Source organism: Orcinus orca, chromosome 10, assembly GCF_937001465.1.
Source record: "Orcinus orca chromosome 10, mOrcOrc1.1, whole genome shotgun sequence".
NCBI lineage: Eukaryota > Metazoa > Chordata > Mammalia > Artiodactyla > Delphinidae > Orcinus > Orcinus orca.
The window spans coordinates 74,703,323-74,727,813 of NC_064568.1; the positions used below are offsets into that span (position 1 = coordinate 74,703,323).

The 24,491-nt window shown below is 48.3% G+C and overlaps 1 protein-coding gene across 1 annotated transcript in view; it reads left to right on the top strand.

The window, feature by feature from the left end:
• The window catches only part of LOC117200644 (uncharacterized protein C6orf223-like), a 169,598-nt gene that overhangs the window by 115,815 nt on the left and 29,292 nt on the right, over window positions 1-24,491 (top strand). Inside the window, 1 exon segment of the mRNA XM_049716152.1 lies at window positions 654-799. Within this exon segment, the coding sequence (XP_049572109.1) occupies window positions 654-799 (146 nt within the window).

Consider the following 24,491-nt stretch of genomic DNA (forward strand, 5'->3'; position numbering starts at 1 on the left):
TGACAGATTTGTTCTGGGACACTGGAAAATGTTGTTTTATACATCCAAACTTGGCTGTGCTCAAGCACATGTCTGATGATTGGCTGGCTGTTGGCTGGGGGGCTCTGGTTCTCCTGGGTCTCCATGATCTCGTAGGCTAGCTGAAGTTCACGCATCTGGTGGCTGCAAGGTTTCAAGAGCATGAGAGTAGAAGCGGCTGGGCTACTCGAGCCCTGGGCTTGGACCTTGTATAATGCCACTTCCCCATCTGTTGGTCAAGTCAAGTCACAAGCTAGCCCAGGGCAGGAAAATAGGTCCCCCCGATAGACCATTTTGTCAACAGACAGAACCTCTTGATGGGAGGAACAAAGGATTGTGGTGATTTTCCGCCATCTAGCACAGCTTATCAATAATAAAGTGATATCCCTTACTAGCAAGACTTATTACTGAATATGATATGTACATAGGAAGCAAAATAGATACCAAAGGGCTGTCTTTTCTCCCCCGATTCTTATTTTGCCAGAATTTTGTTCACTGGATGAATGGCAGCTGCATAGAATGCCCACCTCAGAAGGGAATGGAAGAAGACTTGTTACAATCAGCTTTTACAATAATATTTCTCAGAACCCTCAGATAATTGAGCAGGTTGTTATGACCCCCCAAAACGTCCACAGGATTCTGATCAATCTTATGAAGTACCCGCAGAAATGCAAGCAGTACCGACCGTTCTGGAAACTGGACAAAGCGATCGTGATGGAGAAGTTTGCCGCCAAGAAGCCCCCTTGTGTCGCCTATGACGAGAAGTTGCAGTTCTATTCCAGTATCACCTCTGAAGTGATGCATCACCCCTTGATCAAGGATGAGCACTGCATCCACCTTCCGCTCGGACCCTGGCGAACACCATGCAGGAAAACGCCAAGGTTTAAAGTTAGAATGGGGAGAATGTCATTAGGGATATTTTTACTGACAGCAAAAAGTATCAAGTGAAGACACAAACAATAAAAAGGAGACCCAAGAACTCAGAATTCAGGGTAGGGACAAAGAAAATGATGTACCCCAGTTTCTAGGGGCACCACTACGTTTTAGTTATGATAGGGGATATTCTTAATGGGAACCCTGTGTCTTCAGTGGAAAACTGGATTATGGTCAATATCTGTTTAAGGTTAGAGACAGTGTGATATATATTTTTACAAGAACTTTTGAAGAACATAATTTTATATTTCTTTGTGTTTTTGACATTTAAAGAATTAATTAAATGAGTTAATAATTGTAGACAAAGTGATTTAGACCAATGCTCCTACTGAGAACAGCTACAGCAGCTAGACAAAATAGTTTTAAAATTTACTTGAAGTCATCAGGGAGCTAACAAGACAGCAATAAATTTCTTTACCACAGCTGAGACCTAGAAAAGTAAGAGTGGCATTTGGGTGTTTGCCCATTCTGGAGGGGTCAGCTGAGAGTCCAAGAAGCTAAACAACTCTTTTGACAGCCTTGTGAGACTAAGAGACATAGATTGGAGCTCCAGGCTTACCAAGGGGTGAACCCTTTCTCTTTGGGCAGGCACCCCAAAAGGGCTATACATCCTAGGAGTTAGGGGTGAACCAGAAGAAGACAACTCAGTTTCTAATCACTCAGTCCTTAAAATTGAAGTAGGTGATTCTGTATTATTAGTGCCCCAGGCACCTGGCAGACACAAATGTCAATCCTTTCCAAAGAAGGTAACATCATTCTACACCTCAGATTATTTTTACAAACAAGACTGTAAATACAATGTCTAACACATAATTGAAAATACCTATACACATGAGGAGTCAGATAACAATTTTTAAAACATCAGAAATGATAAATAGAAACAGACCTAGAAAAGCTGCTTGTATTAGAGTTATCAGTAAAGATTTAAAGTAACTATGCTAGCTATGTTCCAGGAGATTGTTGTGGTTACTATTGCTGTTTAACAAATTACCCCCAGAACTTAGTGGTATAAACAACAATTTTGTTGTCTCGTGATCTTGTGGGTCAGGAATTCAGGAGGGGCTTGGCTGGGCAGTTCTCACTGCAGGGTCTCTCATACAGTTGCTGTCAGATGTCAGCTAGGGTTGGACATCCAAGACAGCTCCCTCATATGGCTAGCAGTTGGCACTGGTCATTGGCTGGGAGCCCAGGTAGTGTTGTTGACCAGTGTCCTATGTGTGGCTTCTCCAGCATGGCAGTCTCAAGGTAGTTGGATGTCTTACACGGCAGTTGGCTTCCTCCAGAGTAAGTGTCCCAAAAGAGCTAGGCAGAAGATTCAGGGCCTTCTCTGACCTAGCCTCAGAAGTCACACAGCATCACCTCTGCTAAATTCTACTGGGCAGAAAAAACAGCCCATATTCAAGGGGAGGAAACACAGACCTCCCCCCACTACTTCTCAGTGGGAGGAGTGTTGAAAATTTTGCAGTCAAATTTTTAAAATTCCACAGAGGCAAAAAAGTTAAGTTGCTATTGTTGAGAAAATTCCAGTAGATTGAAGATCTCGTCTGAATAATGAGATATTCTAGGTTTTATCCAAATGAGCTGTGTATCACCCCCCAGGAGGACCTCACAAGCCTGTCTGGGCCACATCACATGAACATCTTCATGACACAATGCACTGCTAGAGACGGTCAAGAAACAGGGGTTGCCCCGGCTCCACATCCACACTCACAACGACATCCCTTTGCCCTCACACCTCCTGAGGCCTCTGTTTCCCCCACAAGTGGCAAGGAATCTTCTCAGAAAGCCCAAGAATCTTAAAAGCATGCAGTGACAGAATTAGAAATGATCTACCCCAGGGCTTCCCAAACCCAGCTGAACCTTAGAACACCAGCTAAAATGGAAGATTCTCAGACTGGGAAAAGAGATTCACAACTTCGAAACCTGCCAGGGATTAGAATCTAAAATGGTCAATGAACTTCTTTTATCAACAAGAAAAAGACAGGAAATCCAATAGAAAAAAAAATGAGCAAAAATATATGAACAGGCATGCCACAAAAGAGGAAGTACAATGGCCAAGGATATGAAGAGATGGATCAATTCATTAGTCATCAGAGAGCTGCATACTTCAAACAACAATATGTCTCTCCACACACAACTGAATGGCACAAAGTAGAAAGGTGGATTATACCCGCTGTGAGGAGATGAGACTCCTGTGTCCTGCAGATGGGAGGATAAGCTTATATATCCATCCTGAGAGCGGCAATCTGGCAATATTTAGTGAAACTAAGTACGCACACACCTGACATCCCAGAATCCCACAAATGGGTAAATAGCCTGGAAAAACGATTATATAGGTGGAAAGAGGACATGTACAGGGTACTCATGACAGCAAAATCTAGCGTAGTGGGGAATTGGAAGCAGCCTAAGTGTCCATCCCTGGGGGAGTGGATAAGTAAGATATGGCAGCTCCCTTCCACATGGTGGTTAGAAACAAGCCAGAGGCATGTACCAGGATACACAGATCTTCACAGCAGTGCTGAATGAAAAAAGTAAGAAAAAGAGGAGAGTTATAGCATAACACCATTTATATAAATGATAAAACATGCAGAAAGGTCTTCCCTGGTGGCGCAGTAGTGGAGAGTCCGCCTGCCGATGCAGGGGACACGGGTTCGTGCCCCGGTCCGGGAGGATCCCACATGCCGCGGAGCGGCTGGGCCCTTGAGCCATGGCCGCTGAGCCTGCGCATCTGGAGCCTATGCTCCACAACGGGTGAGGCCACAGCGGTGAGAGGCACACGTACCGAAAAAAAAAAAAAAATGCAGAAAACAACACGACCCAGTATACGAAGATGCATATTTCAAGACCAATATCAAGCACATAGAATGAGGGTCTGGAGGCAGGGGGCTGGGGATGGTGAGAAATGGCAGTGGAGATCAGGGGTGAAGGAGAAAAATAAAATGAAAAATAACATTAAAGGGGGCTTTGAACAGAACAATGATGATAGTATAATTAGTTCAATTGTCTGCATCTGGGATAAAAATAAATAAGTAAAGCAGATTTCTAGACTGAACTTCAGTAGGGCTGCCATGAGCCCAAAATCATGGGTCCTGGTGATTCTGCTAATGCCCTCTGCAACATCCTAGATAGAAGTCATCAGTGGCTACTTGAATACACCCAGTGGTGCAGAGTTCAAACCTGTACCAGTTATTAGAAAGTACTTTTATTATATTATATTGTTAAATTATGTAGTACAATATTTATATATTATATTATTATTATATAATTCAGTTCTAATGATTAGAAAGGCCTTGCCGAGGCCAAAATTCATCTCCTTGTACCTTCCAAACCATCAATCCAAGTGTTTTATTCTTTGGAGCAAATACGATAATCAGGTCTCTCCTGCTTCTACATGCCAGCCCTCCATTGACCCTCTCTCTTTAGCATCTACCCCACCTCCACTCTAGCCAAGCTGTCCCCTCAGGTCTGATCTAGCTACTAGTGCTTCTCCTCCCTCAGAGAGGCCCCACATTCTGGGTACAGCCTGACCAGCTCAGAGTATAGCAGGACATACATCTCCTCCTTTATCCTGGGTCCTATGCTCCTATTAATATAACCTCAGATTATGGTTGCTTTTTTTCTTTTTTTTTTTAAGCAATTCTCAGTGAGTTTATGGTTAACCAAACTTCCATGTCTTTTTCAATAGAATTTTTATAAAGCTTGCTCCATCCCCTTCCCCCTACACACACACACACACACACACACACACACACACACACACACACTCATATATGCATTTGGCCAATGTATGAGCCATCCACTGGAATTTGGCCAAGAGTTCATTTTACCAGATTTTGAACACGGACTTTCAAAATGGAGTTTGTTTCAGCACCCTCTCCACCCCCAGGGCCCCGCTGCTGCCTCCACGCAAGCCTGGCCATGATGGTTCGGAAGGGGCCCCTCTTCCCAGCCTTGCATATTTCCTGGCTCTCAGTGCCTTCCAGAGTGTAAAGCCATGGAATCCTTCCTTTCCTGGAGTCCAGGATGTCCATCACCCATAGGCCCCACTTCCTAGGGTTCACTGCTGAGCGAGCACTCACAAAGAGAAGCCACTGTCATTTCCAGCTGGCACTCGCATGAGCAAGGACCCCACTCACCTCGGCCAGATTTGTTCAACAATCACGTTATGGGCATGTTTTGGGCCCGACTCTGCCCTAGGCACTAGGAATACAAAGGAATACAGCCCAGCTCCTGCCCTGGAGGAAACGCACAGAGACTTGGCCGCCACTGGCTGCCACGACGGGTTGTGATCAGGCGGCTGCAAGAGCTCGGGCTGTGGGGCTGGCCTCTTCTGCAGGTTTTCTCTCTGCCAGTTTCACGACATCTATCAGGAGCACATCCTCCCATCCTGCCAGCTCTGAATTCTGAGATGCATAGAGCCTTTATCTGATGAGGCAGTCTGAGCATGTGTCCCCAAAGGCATCACTTCCAGTCTCAAACATCTCAAAGGGAGGCAAACGGGACGTAGGTGCGGTTGGGCAGAGCCAGGACACCAGTCCAGGGTCTTCCTATTGTTCCCTAAGCACAGCCACCCCACCCCGCCTCCACCCCACCCCTTGCCCACTTCTGTCTGCTGTTCTCTGGAAGGGAGAGAAGTAGGAGGGGACCTCCCTCTGTACCAGGCACTGTGCTGAGTGGACTCCCACCCAATTCCTGCATTTCCCCCAGGCTTGTCTGTGCTTGGGGGTGAGAGATGTGCACAGGTGGTTGTCAGTCAAGGGCAAGGTGCACAGTGCCCAGGTGAGAGATATAGTTCCTGGGCATTGCGTTCAGAGGAAAGGCCACCCAGCAAGGCAAGGTGCACAGTGCCCAGGTGAGAGATATAGTTCCTGGGCATTGCGTTCAGAGGAAAGGCCACCCAGCTGTGAACAGTGGTGACATTGTGTGAACTGGTGAATTTACAGAGCACTTTGCAGCTTTCCTGCCCCTTATCCTCTCACCTCCAGTGAGCCAGCAGGCAGGGAGGCGGCGTCGCTGGCCAGAGAGGGCAGCTGAGGCCTGGAGTGAGCAGGGCTTGGAGCAGGGTCCCACTCTCAGTCTCCTCCGCCAGGGCAGGAGGCACGAGCTCTGGAAGACTCTGTGGGTCCCCCAGATCTGTTTTCTGTTCAGCCAGGGCGGGGAGGCTGGGCCTGGCCCTGCTGGCAGCACCTCTCTCCAGCAGGGCCCAGCCGGCCCAGAGGTGACGAGTGAGCAGCTGGCAGCCCCGCAGACGGGAGAAGGAGCACACACCCTGGGGGCACCCAAGCCCTGAGTGCCAAAGCCACCTCCACTCTCCCTGCAGCTCAGCCAGGGACAAGGGACAGCAGGGGGCCGCTCCATCTCACAAGCCCAGCTCTCCTAGCTCACTTCCCTTCCACCCCAGGACCCCAGCCTCTCCTCTGAAGGGTGGGCAAGAGTTTGACATCCTCAGCTGGGGTCTCCCAGGAGAACGTGGGTCATGGACCGAACCCCTCTGCTTAGATGTCCAGGGCAGTGGTAGGCGGGGCCGTTCTGAGCTGGGGCCCTGCAGGCCTTCTACCCCCACCCAGAAAACGCCTCCAGATAAGTTCTTTGACCTCTCGGGGCCCCAGCCCCCTTGACTGGTGCATGGCGGCCTCTGAGCTAAGTGAGGTAATGCGGGTGGTGTGTTGAGGACAGAGTCAGGCACATGGCCAGAGCTTGATGAATGTGAGAAGCTGCTATTGTTGTCAGTATTACTACAAAGCTCTAGGCCACTCCCCGCCATTGCCTGAGGTTGGGGTCATTCTGTTAAGGTCCAAAAGACCACCACCCTGTGTCGGGGTCCAGGGGAGCTCCCCACAGCGGGTGGCGCCTTCTGATGTGGCTCAGGGGGGAGAGAGACGGACCTCAGACCCGACGCTGGATTTCAGGCGGTGGGGATCCTGACACACAGCTCAGCCTCTGAAGGTGCTGCATGTCTGAGGTGTGTGTGTATGGGGGAGCGGGTGAGGTGGGGTGTGCAATGTGGTTCAGCCACAGAAATGCCACCCAGGAGCCAGCAGAGAACCCCCCGCAAGAGACTCCACGTGGAAAAGGAGTAGGATGAGGCCTCGTCAGCCACATTGTCTCAGAGGCCTGGTTCTCTGAGTGCGTCACCCGGGACATGAGAAAACTTCCAGCCTGGTCTCTGCTACAATGGGGAATGAAGGGCCAGGGCCCATGTCCATCCCTCACTCATTCACTCCCTCCACCTTTCATTCAACTGGGCTGTGTTGAGCACCTCTCATAAGTCCAGGTACTAAGGATGCAGGATTAACAGGAAACTCCTGCCCTCGGGTTGCTCTCGACGCTTCCTTGAGCAGCCCCACCGCTCTCCCCAAGATCAATGTGGGACGGCACCAGAATCCTGTGAGAGAGCCCCAAGAAGTCGGAGTCTCATGGACCAAGCTGCCTCTCTCAGTCAGGAGGGTATTTCCAGTGCCAGTCTTAGAAGTTCTGTGGCTCACTTTTATTAAAGCAGGTGACATTTCCTTACTGTCTCACCGCCCATCGGGGAAAAGAAAGTGACCCCTGTCTCTTTCCTGCATCCTGACAGTGGCTTACCAGCCCCACAGGATCTGGTCCCTCCTACCTCTCTGAACTCATCTGCCACTACTCCCCCTCTCACTCATTCCACACCAGCCCCTTTGCTCTTCTTCAAATAAGCCAGCTCTGCTACCACCCCAGGGCCTTTGCACATGCTGTTCCCTCTCAGGGAATGTTTTCCCCTCGTTTCGCACATGGCTCCCTCTTTCAGGTCTTTACTCAACTGTTACCTTCTCGGTGTGGCCTTCCCTGACATCTCTGTTACAAGTGCACCACCCCTTTACACCCATACTCCTATCCCTCATCCCTTCTTTATTTTTCTCCAGAGGACTTACCACCCTCTAATATACTTATTTTGTTGTTTTCACCCTCCCCTCTAGAATGTGAGCTCCATGAGGTCAAGGACCCCTGTCAGTTTTGCTCACTGCTGTCTCCCTAGTGACTAGAAGTGCACAAAATAAGTGCTCAATAAATATGCTGAGCAGGAAAGAGGGGGAACACCCAGAGAGCTACATACTCCAAGGAGACCTCAGCACTGATGGCGGGGTCACAAGAGCCCAATAAGTCCTACTGACCTGCAGCCAGGAGCACATGAATGGGAGGGTTGCTAGGCAGGGTGCTAAGTGAAGAGTCAACGGGGTTGTGCCCCTTCTCCCATCAGTGTCACTTCATTCTGGCTGCAGTTTGACGTGTCTGTGTTACGGGTTGAGAGGAAGCATCAACTCAAATCTCATCTCCAAAAGAAGCCTGCCCTGGTAGTGCCCCCGATCTTAGCTGGCTTTCCCCCGAGCCTTTCAGCCTCAGGTCAGGGAGAGGCCCCCTGCATGAAGCAGAGAAGAATGGAGTGAGGAGAAGGGAAGTTGCCTAACTGGCACCTACTATGTGCCAGGCACATCCTATGCACTTTCCTTCCACAGCAGCCCATTTTACAGATGAAGAAACTGAGGCCCAGAGAGATTATATAACTTGCCCAGAGTCACAGAACTAGTAAGAGAGGGAGCAGAACTCCCACCCAGGGCTCTGACCCCTTGCACTCCCTCCTATCCCAGTGACCGTGGGAAAGACTTCACAGGCTCAGCTGGAAGTGTGGAATTGGGGATTCTGCAGGGGGGGGGGGGGTCTCTGTGGGGCAGCCCTGGGTATTGGGGTGGGCTGAGGAGGCCTGGGTCCCCACGTATGCTGCTGACACTCCAGCTCCAGCCATGGGGTGAATCGCCCACCCTGGGTGGGCAGCAGGAGCGCCTCAAGGCCATCTCTGGGGTCAGGGCCGGCTTGCTCGGCTCCCGCTGGCTGCCAGCTCCCTCTGCTGGACCCAGACCCAAGGATGCACTCAGACACGGGGACGCTGCTGTCTGTCTGCACTTACGCTCTGGCAGCCCCTCCCTGTCCCATGTGGACAGTCACATGCAGGGCACCTGCCGGGTTCTGCCTGCATCTGGGCAAGGGATCCTCCTAAGAATCTGTTCTGGATGACCTGGGAGGCTTACACTGGAGGAGAGAACAGGGCAGGGGGTTCTAATCCCAGCCACCACCATGCTCAGCTCAGACACAGCCACTATCTCTGTAGGCAGGGGCTGTGTCTCCTCCATTAGTCAAGGGCTCTCTGAGAACAGGGACCGTCTCTCCCATCAGACTTGAAACTCCTTAAGGGCAAGGGCTCTGTTGTTTCCCTCAGACTGGGAGCTACCTGTGGGCAGGGGCTGCCTCCCCCCACTTCAGACTGAGACCTCCTGAATTGTGGTGATGCTCCCCTGTGATATAAACCCACCTTAGCGTCCCCCTCCCACCCACCCCCACCCACCTCATACCCTGGGACACCTTCTCAGCAGTCTGGCCACTCCCAGACCCCAGGCACCTGTCCCTGCCACACTCCCTACCCCCTAGCCTCCCCTTCCCCACCTTGGGAGCTGAGCTGAGTCTAGGCAGTGCTGGCAGGTGCCACCCTGACCTTAGCAGCCCCAGAGGCGGTACAGTGAGTGGCCTAAGAGCTTGCCAGGGATGGGACGTGACTGGCCTCCCTGAACTCAGTTGCAGGCTTGGCCATGAGGAAAGCGATACCTCAGGGAGGTGGAGTGACCAATGACATCAACCTACGTGACTGTCAGCCCAGCTCTCCCCTCTGCCCTCCACCCCTCCTACCCACGGTGCCGGCCGAGCACACCGACCTTCAGCTCATGGGCACAGGCCTCTCTACGTGCTCACCCCAAGGACAGGGGCAGTAGCCAGGGGGAGGGGCTGCTCTCTGACTCCTTGTCTTCAAGTGAGTACCCAGGGGACCAAGGAGGCCACAGGTCCCAGCCCTCTCCAGCCTGGGCTTCTTGGGCAGGAGACAGCCGCCTCCTGGGTAACCCCCCTTGCTGGCAGCTCTGCCCTAAGGGAATTGAGCGTTCTCTTGGCTCCGCTAGATTTTCCTCCTGAGTGTCTGGCAGGCTTCCGGTGACTGGAAGCCAGTGTAGAGGGAAACTGGCTCCCCCACCCCAGGCCTGCTGACAGAGGAGCCAGGACTGCATCCCTGTGGGAGCAAAAGCCCAGCCAGGATGGGCAGGGCCGACAGTCCTAAGGAGTCAAGTTCATCCACCTTGGATGACCACCGCTTGCCCCTGAGATGCCTTCTGGAGAATTCTGTTGCTGCAGCAGCTCTTCTCAAATGCTCCCCAGACCCCACCTAAGGGATGCCAGTGCCAGCACTCAGCATCCAGACAGAGCCCCCAGCTAGGGCAGAGCAGTTAGAGATGCACAAAAGCAGACCAGTCATTGCCAAACTTGTTTCATCGTGCACCCGTATCGGGAAATAGAAGCACGCACTCAGTATAGGTATATTTCTTTAAAATTACGTCCCTTAAGGCCAACATCGCAGCTAGCCTGAGGTATAATACTAGTTGCAGCAAGTAAGAAATTAGCAGAACAGCAAAACATTTAACAGGGATATCCAGGAATAAGAAAGCCATAGTGAGTCTAGATAAGCTCCCATGTATCTCTGGGGATGTGGAAGGCTGTGTGCACACTAAGAGGACACTGGAGAAGGCCTCAGCTACCAACTCATCCCTGGCTCAGCACACGGGGAGTAACAACTGGGGCAGACTTGTAAACTGCCAAAATCTGCAATATGCTCCCCAACCCACACACAGATGCATTGGCAGAGGACAGAAGCCTAACTGGATCAAGGTATTTCAGCACAATTTCTGACCAGTCATTGGCAGAACACTAAGTTATGCTGACCTGGGGCAATTTCTAGGAAGCCAGGCTTAAAAATAAAAAGAATTTTAAAAATAAACTGAGCAGAGGCACCAGCAGCCTCACACTGTGAGGAAGACAGATTCCATAGAATTAGTCTCGGCAAGTCACTAAACAAACAAACAAGAAACCCTGAGCTCAACAACAATAACCCTGATCATGGTCATGGGGAGTCAGAATTCAGAGCTGCTACAATGTATTGTCTAAAATGTCCAGTTTTCAACAAAAAATTACAAGACATGCAAAGAAACAGGAAAATGTGATCCATTCAGAGGGAGAAAAGCAGTTAATAGGAACTGTCTCTGTGGCGGTCCACCTGTTGCACTTATCAGCCAAAGACTTTAAAGCAGTTATCATAAATGTGTTCAGAGAACTAAAGGAAACCATGTACAAAGAATTAAAGGAAAGACTCATCAAATAGAGGATATCAATAGACAGAAATTATACGCATATATATGTATTATATATATGATATATATATCATAGATACACAGAGAGAGAGAGAGAGAACCTAATGGAAATTCTGGAATTGAAAAGTGAAATAACTGAAATTAAAAATCCACTAGAGAGGTTCAATAGCATCTTTGAGCTGGAAGAATAAAGAATCAGCAAACTTGAAGATACAGCAATTGAGATTATTCAGTCTAAAGAACAGAAAGAAGAAAAGAATGAAGAAAAATGAACAGAGCCTCAGACACCTGTGGAACATCGTTGAACACACAATATACACTTAATGGGAGTTCCAGGAGAGGAGGGAATTAGGCATAAAAACATATTTGAAGAAATAATAGTCCAAAAATTTGATGAAAAACATGAATTTACACATCCAAAGTCCAAGTAGACATCGTAGTAAAACTGTTCAAAGACAGCGAAAATCTTGAAAGCAGCAAGAGAGAAATTGATGCGTCATACAAGGGAGCCACAATAAAATTAACAGCTAATTTTGTATCAGAAACAATGGAGGCCAGAAGGAATGAGATGACATATTCAAAGTGCTGAAAGAAAAAATATCCTGTCAATCAAGAAGTCTTTGTCCAATAAAAGTATCCTTCAACAATGAAGGTGAAATAAAGACACTCCCGGACAAGCGAAGAGTGAGAATTTGTTGCTAACAGGCCTGCCTTATAAAAAATACTAAAGGAAGTCCTTCAGGGTAAAAGGAAACGACACTAGACAGTAAATCGAATCCACATGAAGAAATAAAGAGCAAAAGGCAATTATATAGGTAAATACAAAGACACTACAAACATATTTTTCTCTTTTATTCTCTTAACTGAGTTAAAAAACAACTGTCAGGTTTATAACATAAAGAGGGAATAGAGTTATATTGGAGAAAGGAAAGGACACCAGACAGTAACTTGAATCCACAGAAGAAAATGAAAAGAACCAGAAATGATAAATATGTGGTTTAATATAAAGAATTCTATAAATACATTTTTTTCTCCTTTCTTCTCTTAAATTTTTAAAAAGACATATAAAGCAATAATTATAACACTATTTTTGGATTTATAACATATATGAATGTAATATATGTGACAATAATAGCACAAAGGATAAGGGAGGGAATTGAGCTATATTGGAGCAAAGTTTTGATAATTTATTAGAATTGAGTTAGTATTAATCTGAAGTGTACTGTGATAAATTACATATTATAATCTCTAGAACAAACTGAGACTAGTAACTCAAAAATATAATAAAGAAACCACAAAGGAATTAAAATGTACATTAGAAAAGTATTTATTTAACACAAAAGAAGACAGTAAAGGAAGAACAGAAGCACAAAAAAAAAAAAAAGAAGACATGAAGCATATAGAAAAAAATAAAATTGCAGAGAGAAATCCAACCATATCAATAATTACTCTAAATATAAGTAACTTAAACATTCAGACTAAATGTGAATGACTTAAACATTATCAAACCAGATTAAAAAAACAAGATTCTATTATACACTCCCTACAAGAGACATTTTAGATGCTTAGACACAAATAGGTTGAAAGCAAAAGAATGAAAAAATATACACCATGCAAACAGTAACCACAAGTGAGGTAAATTGTCTATACCAATATTAGATAAAATAGACTTTAAGACCAAGAAATATACTTAAAGACAGAGATATTTTATAATGATAAAAAGGTCAATTCATCAAAAATGATATGACCTAACAACAGAGTCTAAAAATACATGAGACAAAGCCTGACAGAACTGAAGGGAGAAATAGAGAATTCCACAATAGTAGCTAGAAAGACAACCTACTGAAAACATTTGCAAGTGGTATGACTGATAAGGGGTTAATATCCAAAATATATAAACAGCTCATAAAACTCGACAACAAAAAGACAAACAACCCAATTAAAAACTGGGCAGAAGACGTGAATAGACATTTGTCTAAAGAGGACATTCAGATGGCCAGCAGGCACGTGAAAAGATGCTCAACATCATTAATCATCAGAGAAATGCAAATTAAAACCATAATGAGATATCACCTCACACCTGTCTGAATGGCTGTCACCAAACAGAACACAAATAAGAAATGTTGGAGGGGATGTGGCGCAAAGGGAACCCTCGTGCACTGTTGGTGGGAATGTAAATTTCTGTAGCCATTGTGGAAAACAGTATGGAGGTTTCTCCAAAAACTAAAAGTAGAACTACCATGTGACCCAGCAATTCCACGCCTGAGCATATATCCGAAAAAAATGAAAACACTAATTCAAAAAGATACATGCACCCCAATGTTCATAGCAGCATTATTTACAATTGCCAAGATATGGAAGCCACCTAAGTGTTCATCAATAGATGAATGGATAAAAAAGATGTTGCATGTATATATACAATGGAATACTACTCAGCCATAAAAAAGAATGAAATTTTGCCATTTGCAACAACATGGATGGACTTGGAGGGTATTATGCTAAGTGAAGTAAGTCAGACAGAGAAAGACAACTACTATATTATATCACTTATAGGTGAAATCTAAAAAATAAAACAAACTAGTGAATATAACAAAAAAAGAAACAGATTCACAGATATAGCGAACAAACTAGTGGTTACCAGTGGGGAGAGGGAAGGGCGGAGGGGTAAAATAGGGTTGGGGCTTAAGAGGTACAAACTATAATGTATAAAATAAGCTAAAGGATATGTTGTACAACATGGGGAATATAGCCAATATTTTACAATAATTATAAATGGAGTATAACCTTTAAAAATTGTGAATCACTATGTTGTACATCATAACTTATATAATATTGTACATCAACTATACTTCAATAAGAAAATTTTAAAATTAAAAAAAATTTTAAGTGGCTAAATGGATAAATAAAAAACGAAAGAAAAATTAAAAAAAAATTGTTTTAATGTATGCCTTCCAAAGAACTAGGGGAAAAATTTCAGGAAAAACAATAGTAGCTGGAGATTTCAATAGCCCCCTTTCAATAATGTATGGAACAACTAGACAGAAAATCAGCAAGGATATACAAGACTTGAACAACACTATCAAACAACTTAATCTGTCATGTATTAGAACACTCCACCCAGCAACAGCAGGAATACACATTCTTTTCAAGTGTACCAGGAATATTCACCAAGATAGATAATATGCTAGACCATAAAAGAAGTCTCAATAAATTGAAAAGGATTAAAATCATACAAAGTATGTTCTCTGACCACAACAAATTAAATTAGAAATCAACAGCAGAAGAAAATTTGGGAAATCACCAACTATTTGGAGATTAAACAACACGTTTCTAAATAACTCATGGGTCAAAAAAGAAATCAGGGCTTCACTGGTGGCACAGTGGTTGAGAGTCCACCTGGTGATGCAGGGGACACGGGTTCGTGCCCCAGTCCGGGAAGATCCCACATGCCGCGGAGCAGCTGGGCCCGTGAGCCATGGCCGCTGAGCCTGTGCGTCTGGAGCCTGTGCTCCGCAATGGGAGAGGCCACAACAGTGAGAGGCCCGCGTACCGCAAAAAAAAAAAAAAAAAAGAAATCACAAGGCAAATTCTAAAGTATTGATATTTTGAACTGAATGACCACACATAACACGAAAATTTGTAGAATGCAGCTAAAGTGGTACTTAGAAATAAAATTTATAGCTTGAAAAACTTATACTAGAAAAAGAAGATGCTAAATCAATAACCTAAACTTCCACTGTAAGAAATTAGGAAAAGAAGAGTAAACTAAACCCAAAGCAATCACAAGTAATGAAATAATAAAGATTAGAAATCAGTGAAATAGAAAACAATAAGAAAAAAACAATGAAACTAAAATTTAAGATTAGCAAAACTGAGAAAACTTTAGATTGACCAAGAAAAAGAAAAAAAAATGAAAAAAATACAAATTACCAAAATAAAAACCAAAGAGGGAATATCACTACCAACCCCACAGAAATTAAAAGGGTGATAAGGGAATACTATGAATAACTTTATGCCAAAAAATTAGACAACTTAGATACTTAACATCATTTGTCATTAGAGAAATGCAAGTTAAAACAACAATGAGATACCACCTCAGACCCACTAGGATGGCTATAATCAAAAAGACAGATAATAACAAGTGTTGGTGAGGATATGGAGAAATGGGAACCCTCTTACATTGCTAGTGCGAATGTAAAATGGTGCAGCCACTTTGGAAAACATTTTGGCAGCTTCTTAGAAAGTTGAACATAAATTTACCATATGATGCAGCAATTCCACTCTTAGGTATATACCCAAGAGAAATGAAAACTTATGTTCACACAAAAACCACAAATGTTCATAGCAGCATTATTCATAACAGCCAAATAGTGGAGATGACTCAAATAACCATCAACTGGTAGATGGATCAATAAAAGACGGTCTATCCACACAACAGACTACTATTCAGCCATAAAAAGGAATGAAATACTGATACATATTAAAACATGAATGAATCTCAAAAACATTATGCTGTTAAAGGAACCAGACACAAAATAACACACATTGTATGATTCCATTTATATGAAATATCCAGGAAAGACAAATCTATAAAGACAGAAAGTAGACTAACAGTGGCCAGGGGATTGATGGCAAATTAGCAGGAGGAATCTCTGGGTGGGGATGGAAATATGCTAAAATTGGATTGTGGTGATGGTTGCACAAAGAATTGCACTGTTAAAATGGGTAAATTTATGGTATGTAAATTATACTCAATAAAGCTCTTTTAAAACGAAGTATATGGGGTTTCCTTGGTGGTGTAGTGGTTAAGAATCCGTCTGCCAATGCAGGGGATGAGGGTTCAAGCCCTGGTCCGGAAAGATCCCATATGCCACAGAGCAACTAAGCCCGTGCGCCACAACTACTGAGCCTGCGCTCTAGAGCCCATGAGCCACAACTACTGAGCCCACACGCCACAACTACCGAAACCCACGTGCCTAGAGCCCATGCTCCACAGCAAGAGAAGCCACCACAACAAGAAGCCTGCATACAGCAACTAAGAGTAGCTCCCGTTCTCTGCAACTAGAGAAAGCCGGCGCACAGCAACGAAGACCCAAAGCAGGCAAAAATAAAATTTTTTAAAAATAATAAATGATATATATGTACTGCATGTAAAATATACATTCACAATAGAAATTTTAAAGGATGAGATAAAATGAATGCAACAATTTCTAGTAATTCCTTCCTGACCTCTTCCCACTTTGGAGACCACTAAACTACAAGAAAGGCTGTGTTGTCCAATGGTTAGAGAGATGGGCCCTGGAGCCGGGCTGCCTGGGTTCAGGCCTCAGCTCTGCCACCTATGAGCTGAATAACCTTGGGGAAGCAATGTAAGCTCTCTGGGGTTCTGTCTCTCTGTTCACAAAATGGGGATGATGAGAATAATAAGAATTAATTAATAATTAAGTGGGAATATCCAGGAGCTTCTGGGAAGAGACAGTGGGGAGGGGCCACTCCCAACCCATCCCTGGGGTGACCACTGGATGCAGGCCCATTGCCCCTTAGGAGTCTTTCTCATTCCCAACTCCTGGGCAAGGCAGGCTCACCAAACCAATCCATAAAGCGCCTACTGTGTGCTTAGCACCAAGCCAGTACATCTGAAGGATGATGCTCCCCAACCCTAGACACACACAATATGCAGACTGCCTCATAGACTCATGGAGTCTCGCGAGAACTTATCTCTATTGTGAGGATGGGGAAACGGAGGCCCAGAGAAAGGACACTAACTTCCGAACACTGGCAGGACTCTCATGGCTGGAAAGAACTTGGAAAAGGAAATGTCAAAGGTGCAATGGCAATTCTGAGCAACGCAGGGAAGAGAGAGGGAGCGAGGGGACCTTCAGGGTGGTGCACACAGGATCAGGGTGTGCATGTGGGGATGGGGGCTTAGACCTGCCAGTCTGCCACCAGCCTCTGCAGAATGGAGAACGCAGACGGCCCGTGGGCAGTGTCCTGAAGACCTGAAGATCAGATCAGTGTCCCTCAGCCTCTGCCCCAGCCCTGGGCCCAAGCCCTATTCCAGAGCCTTACACCCCGTCCAATCCACGCTGGCCCGAGAGGATGTTGCCAGCTCCCAGTTCATTGAACCCAGACTGGAGCTGTTCCCGGGCTGCTGGGACTGACCTGACTGCTCCCAGGTCCCTGCTGAGCCGTCGGGGTCCGCCGAGACACCTTCCTTGCAAACCTGGAGAGAGTTGCAGCTGCATGGGCTCTGGCCTGGAGCCCCCACCCTGCAGAGGTTGCAGAAGATGGGGAAAGTGTGGGTTTCCAGGAGCGTGACCTCTGCCCACCCCAACTTCCTGCCCTCTCCAGGGAGCATTCACAGAGTAAGCTCATAACCGCCCTCTAAAAATCACTTTCACCCCAAGTTGACTTCTAGAGGTCACCCCCTTCAGAATTAAGGCTTCAGCCAGAGAATTTCAGATGACCCCCCCACCCCAACCATCTCTTCTGACAGCTTTCTCCTGCCTCCCAGCTAACCCATCCTCCATTCACTGTCCCCTCCCAACTCTCCCTCATCTCCCTCCCTTTTGGGTGGCTCACAGGTGGGACAGGGCAGAGATTCAGGAGGACCTGAACTGAGTCCGTAGTTCTGCCCTTTATTGCTGTGAGAACTTGGACAAGTTGTTTGACTTCTCTGTGCCTCTGTTTCTTCATCCAGGAAGTGGGGATAATAATAGTACCAACCTCTTAGTCATTGGGAAGACTGGGGGTGGAGAGTGGCATTACTACTAATTCCTTACCCACCCTCCTTCCTACACATCCCCTCCACCCAGCCTTCACCTTCTCCCCCTTACATATACACAGGAATTACACAGGGGGGTGAGACACATATAAATAATATTTCATTAGAACCACTGCCTTTCTGAGACCTGAGGGCAGTAGTATGTTGAAGCCAACTTTCTCAAGCTTGGGCAATTATAAACATTTCTTCCCCATTTCTTATTCATTGACTTCAGGTTGGGAGACTGAAATCAACAATGGTGGAAGTATTTACACCGTGGTTATTGGCAAAGGCTACAAATAAAGACTTTTCCCCAGAGAGCAGTCCTTAAACAATTACCAGCACATCACTGCCTGGAGGTCAGGGTATCCTAAGCATTAACCATTAAAGTAAGCCCCTGGGATAGGGCTGGAGGAGCCCTGAAGGAGCTGCGGGTAGAGCTAGGCTGCCCCACCTTCTTCATCCTCCCCTCCTGCTCCACTGCAGCCCTGTGCCTGAACCACTAAGGTTGCCTCCTGACTGGGGTCCCCACCATGACTCAACCCCCTCCAATCTCCTCTCCACTAACCTGGAGTCCCTCCTTTTAGGATGAAGACAAGCCCACCAGGTTCTTGCTGTGAGTACTTCCCAGCCTTATTTGTATTGTTCATTCCTGCCTCAGGGCCTTTGCACATGTTGTCCCCCTCTGCCTAGGCTGCAATTCCCAGCCTCCACACCCACTTCCCAGGGCAAATGCCTAATCTTCAGATCTCAGGTGTTCCCTGGAAGACCTTCCCTAATCTCTCACCCCACCTCCAGGAACAATGCTTATCATCGCTGTTTTTATCATGTTTGTAGACGTGATTGTCTCAAGTCTTTCTTACTCACAAAGACGGTAAGCTTCACGAAGGAGCCTGAAAAATATCTGCCAGATGGATGAATGAATGAATGTATGATCCAGTTGGAGCCTTGACTTTAGGGAGTAAGGGACTCCTTCTAAATCCAGTGGGGAGGCTATGCTTGCCAGGGCCCGAGCACTGGGTTAGAATCTAAGTCCCTTGTCCTATCTTTGACCCACTGTGGGACCTGGAGCCTCCGTTTCCTCCTCTGTAAAACAGGATAATAATAATGGTAATCACGTGCTTGGCATACCCCCAGGGTTGCTGTGCGATCAGAGGCAACATAGACACAAGAAATTTCTATGAGTTATCCAAACAAGAGCTTGGGTTTAGATCCCAGCCGCACTGCTTGATAGCTGGCTTAGGTTGGAGAAGTGACTCAGTCTCTTTGAGTTTCCGTCTCCTCAGCTGTGCAGTGCAATCTCTACCTCACAGGACAGTGGGCGGGTCAGTCGCTCAGCCCCAAGTCTAGCGCGGAGTAAGCTTGGAGCTCCGTGGGTGGCCACTGTGACTATCACCTTCAGCTCCAAATCTATTTTACACAGGAGCTGTGGGGAACTGCTTATTGAGAGACCAAAGAACGATATGATAGTATGTGTTTTGATAGTACATCTGGGCCAGGAGGGGGGGTCAGGCCTCCTGGGGTGAGGCCTCCTTGAACATCTTTTCTGTGCCAGGCACCGTGCTGCACATGTGCGGGGAGCAGCAGACCATCTGGGTCAGCCCTAGGTGGTTCCTTCCACAGGAGCAACCCAGGAAGAAGGTGAGGCTGGCCACAGTGGGAGCATCCAGGCAGGCCCTGGCCACAGGCAGGACCCTGGGGGAATCAGGCCACAGGACATTCATGCAACGTGGTTGGACAGAACCAGGGCAGTGGCTGCTCAGAGCTGAGCTTCAGACCACAGGGAACTAGGGCTTCCCACTTGGCCAGGCCATGCTGGGCTCTTGATTAGGGCTTGGAGAGGCAGGTACCATGTCTGAGCACCTTCTACAGGTCAGGCTCTAGCCTGGGCACTTCACACTGCATCAAAACAATCCTGCCAGTAGGCGCTCCTAGCTCACTTTGAAAAGGAGGAAACTGACCCATTGAATCCCAACAACGCACACAACCATGAGAGATAAAAATACTGTTTTAAGCCACTAAATAAATAAATAAAGGAGGAAACTGAGGCTCAGAGCAGTGGGGTGACTTGCCCAAGGTCACTTAGCCAAAGTGTGCTCAGGTAGAATTCTAAGCCAGCAGCTTTCCACTGCCCCATCCTGCCTCCCTGGGGAAGGAGGCTAGGCCCTGGGCAGGTCTGCCCTGGGCTACCTCATGGGAAGCAAAGGGAGCAACAGGGTTCAGGGCCCTGGACACTCTCCCCCAAGTCTCTGCCACTTCCAAGTAGAAGTGGGAACGCTGTGTTCCTCTAACAGAGTAATATTATTAAGAATATTATTAGATATAATTTAATGAGAGGTTATTATGTACCAGTGAGCTTTCATTAACTCATTTAATCCTCAGAAGAGCCCTGTGGCTGGGTCGCATGATTATCCTCAAATATAAATGAGAAACTGAAGTCCAGGAAAGCTAGCATTGATTCCTCTGACACCTCTTCTGCCCCCTTGGAAAAATAAGATGTGTGGTCAGGGCACTTTGGAACATTGAACCAGAGTCATGGAACGACTAAGGGAGGCATGAGTGGGTTGGGAAGTCCTCCCTCACATCTGCCCCAAGTCCCCCAGGCTGCAGTGAGAGCCTGACATTCCACAGCTTCTCTGGGCCAGTCGGCAGCCACCCCCCACCATGTGGCCTTGGCAGCCACCCCCCACCATGTGGCCTTGGCCCCTCCTCTACTGGGGGTCGAGAGGGGGGTGGTTCTTCTTTGTTCCCCAGGTCTCAGGGAAGCGTCCTTACCCTAGAGAGGCTGGCTGAGGTCACGGGTCTGTGCCCCCTCCCCAGGCCAGCCTGGCCATGCTGGCAGCCCCGTCAATCAGGGGCAGCCAGCTCAGCAGCTGGTCTTTTATTTCCTAAATTAAAAGGGCTTGTGATTCCTGATTGAATTAAAGGCGGGAAGGTCAGCTCCGAGACCAGCAGGGAGATTTCAATCACAGGAGCAGTCAGGGTGGGCAGGAGGGCAAGACACAGAGCAGACAAGGATGGGAGCAGTTGCTTCTCTCCCGGGCCAGACCCAGGTGGAGCCCAACATGAGGATGGCTAGTCTACAGCAGCCGCTCCCCACAAGCCTCTGGAGCATGTTGGTTTGAATCAGAGAAATTTCATTCCCCTTTTGCCCCCTCGCACAGTAGACAACCTGCACCACTGTACTAGGAAGACTCGCTTGCTTATCTGTTGGTCAAATACCCTCAGAAAAGTGAATTCCATGGTGCGCCTCACTTCCTACTGACAGCAAGTTCTTTTTGGCTTCTCTCCCAGACTCCGTGTTGGACCTTCAGGAGACAAGAAGGATGCAGCTTCTTACTTTGGAGTCATAAAGGGCAGTTTCTTCCACCTGCTTTTCTTCCACCTGTGACTCGGGCTCTGGGATGCTACAAACCTCTAGTGCCTTCCCAAAGACCTGGACAGACCGGAGAGAGGATTGCAGTGAGCATGAGACCTCAGTCCTGGCTGTGTGCCCTGGGGAAAGCCCTTTTTTTTGCCCTGGGACTCAGTTTCCCCTGCTGTGCAATGGGCAGCATAGCCCTTACAGGGTTGGCCAAAGGCCTCCCCTCCCTGGATAGATAGGGTTAGGATGTGCCTTCTTGCCTGGGCTGGCAGTGAGCCCACCCTGTGTAACCATGGGGACCCCCTGCCAAAAGACAAGTCAGGAACGGCCAGGCTTTAACCCCTGTCCCTGTCGGATGGGTAAGGAAGCCCTGGAGTAAAGGCCCCATGTCTTCCAAGGACAGGCAAGAAGAAACAGGCTTTCCCGTGGTAGGTGGGAGTGCAGTTAGACATCAGCATGAACTGACTTCCTGAATGAGGGTGGTTTCTGAAATAGATCATACAAAAGCCGTCTCTCCTTCTCGCTACCTCCCCACCTCAGCCCCTGTGGCATCTCCACGGGGGAAGCCTAAGATGTAAGGGTCACTCTGCAGCTAGTGAGACTGAGGTCAGACATGGGAAAGGACTTCCGGATGGTGTGGCTAGACAAGGAGTGTCATACATCATCGAAGAAGTGGTGCCCTGGGGCATATTAAGGAACTGGGGAGTCCTGGGTCGTACCTGGGGCAGTGGAGGTGAGCTCTGGGCCTGGGTCCAGAGAACAGGGTTTTCCTCACTGGCCTTGAGCAGGTCCTTTTCCTCGTCTGCAGATGGGAGGTGATGATGCCAGCCTAGCAAATGGGGCAGGCGCGGGCTGCCCATGGCAGGGTGATATGGTAGCTGGGGGACGGCACTGTGGGTGGCTTTTCCCTGTATATTTGGATGTTACAAACCCTTCCAAAAAGTAAACCGTATCTTATTTTTAACGACTTGGCATGGGCTGTGCCTTTCTCTGCTGGCAGACTCGCAGGCCCTTTCCAGGTGCTGTTGCAAGTACTTTACATGCATCGAACTCGTTTAATCTTCTCAATGACTGTCGTTATCCCCATTTAGAGAGGACGCCAAGGCACAGAGAGGACCAGTAACTGGCCCAAGCTTAGCGGTAGCACAGCAGCCGTGATGGACATGTTCTGTGTCTGTGCTGTCCAACATGGTAGCCGCGAGTCCCGTGTGACTTTTAAACACTTGCCGTGTGACTCATGCAACCGGGGAGCTGGATTTTAATTTTACTTAATTTTAATTTAAATAGCCCCATGGGGCTAGTGGCTACTGTACTTCAAACTGCTGAGCCACTAGGCAGGACGGGGGCCTCCATCCACCCTCCTCCTGGCTGCTCCCAGACGTCCAGGAAGCCTCCCTCTTTCTCCCATATTCCCCTGTGAGGGCTTCATTGTCCCACCCACGTCTGCCTCCATATTCCCTACCTGCCCCAAAGGTGTCCTGGAAGGTAGGGGCAGCCCCGTGCAGTCTGAGTGAGCTCCCTGGGGGGCCTGACCCGGACAGTGCTAACAGCCACACGTGACGCCAGGGAGAGAGCACTGCTTTCCCCCCAGAGGGGACCCAGGCCTCCTCGGTGGGCGCTTAGTGACCCAAGTCCACTGGGAAGACATGTGTGGACAGCCCTCTCACACCAAGGCCTCAAGCGGGAGGACCCCTCCCGGGTCACACCCTCTCCTGGGGCCTGGGGTCCCCGAGACTCTGATAGGGTGTTCTGACAGGCCTCCCACTATGCCCTCGAGGGCCCTGATACAGCCCTGGATGCTGGAACCACAGGAAGGGGTCAGGCATGGGCCCCAGGGGTCATGGGGGATGGGGTGTTCCATTCCCTTGAGGTGAGCCCTGGGGAGGCATCAGCTCTGGAAGGCTGCACGGAAGACATGGGATTCCCAGTGGGCCATGAATGAAGTAGGAAAAGTTGTCAGCTAGGTGGGCAGGTAGGAGGAGGCATCTGCTGCAGAAAGAAGAGCAAGGTCAGGGGCATAGAGGCTTTTCAGTTTGGCTTCATGGCCACGTGGGAAAGAAGGGTCAAAGCTGCAGAGAGCCAGGCGAAAGGACGCAGCTGGCTGATAACACCGATGGCCACGTCCATGGAGTGCTCCTTGCAGGCCAGCACCTTCCAGACCCATCACACCTATTGCCTCATTTGGTGCTCACAACTGCCCCAGGGGTGGATATGCCAGACAAACGAGGAAGTGGAGACTCCACAACAAGAAAGTCACTTGCCCGAGCTCCACAGCCAGCAGGACGTGCCCCCGACAGCCTGGCCTCACCTGATGCTACACGCCCCTGCCTCCTTCCTGAGACTCTGACACTTCATTCTGTAAACAAGACTTTAAAGAAGGTCTGGCCAGGTTTGTGCTGACTGCTGAGTGGAGGATGAGTGGGAATGGGAAAAGCAGGAGGCAGGGAGCCAGAGCAGGAGTGGCTGCTGTAATTGGGAAATAGGAGGCCTGACCCGGGGTTCTTAGGAAGCCGGGTCAGAAGGGTGAGGGAGAGGCCAGGGGGTGGGGCAGAGAAGGACTGAGTTACCGAAGGAGGGGATGAGTTGAGTTTAGACCATGTTAAGTTTCAGAGGCCCTGAGAATTTCAGGGGTCGGCAGCTCGGGGAAAACGACCTGAGGCAGAAGAAAGGATTTGGAGGCCAGTGTTGACAGTTGAGGCCTTGAGGGGATTCAGGGGGAAGGGAGAGCCCAGTCTTACCCTAAGGACTTCTGGCCTCTCCAGGACCACAGAGGTGGGAGGCGTTCATGGAGATGGAGGAGGAGAACCAGGGGAACGCGTGAGGTCAGTGTGCAGAGGCTCAGGCCAGGGAGATAGGAGCTCAGCAGCGCCCGGCGGATTTGGTGCTCTGGAGGTCCTGGCAGGGCCCGCAGGGCAGGGACCAGGGGTGAGGAGGAGCAGAAGGCAGGCCACGCGGCGGGAAGCGGAGGTGGGGGGCGTTCTCCAGGAAGAGGACAAAGACGGGGCAGTGGTTTGAGGGGCAGTGGGGTGCACCTCTGGGGGTCGCCAGGCACGCCCCACCGCTTGTATAGTCCCTGGAGCTTCAGGTCTGCCTACCAGGCTCCCTCTGATGGGCATGTCTCCCCTGAATTCCTCCCCCACACCCTCCCCAGAGCACTTAAAGAAGTGCTGAGCCCATTGCAGGCCCTGATTCACAGAGGCAGAGG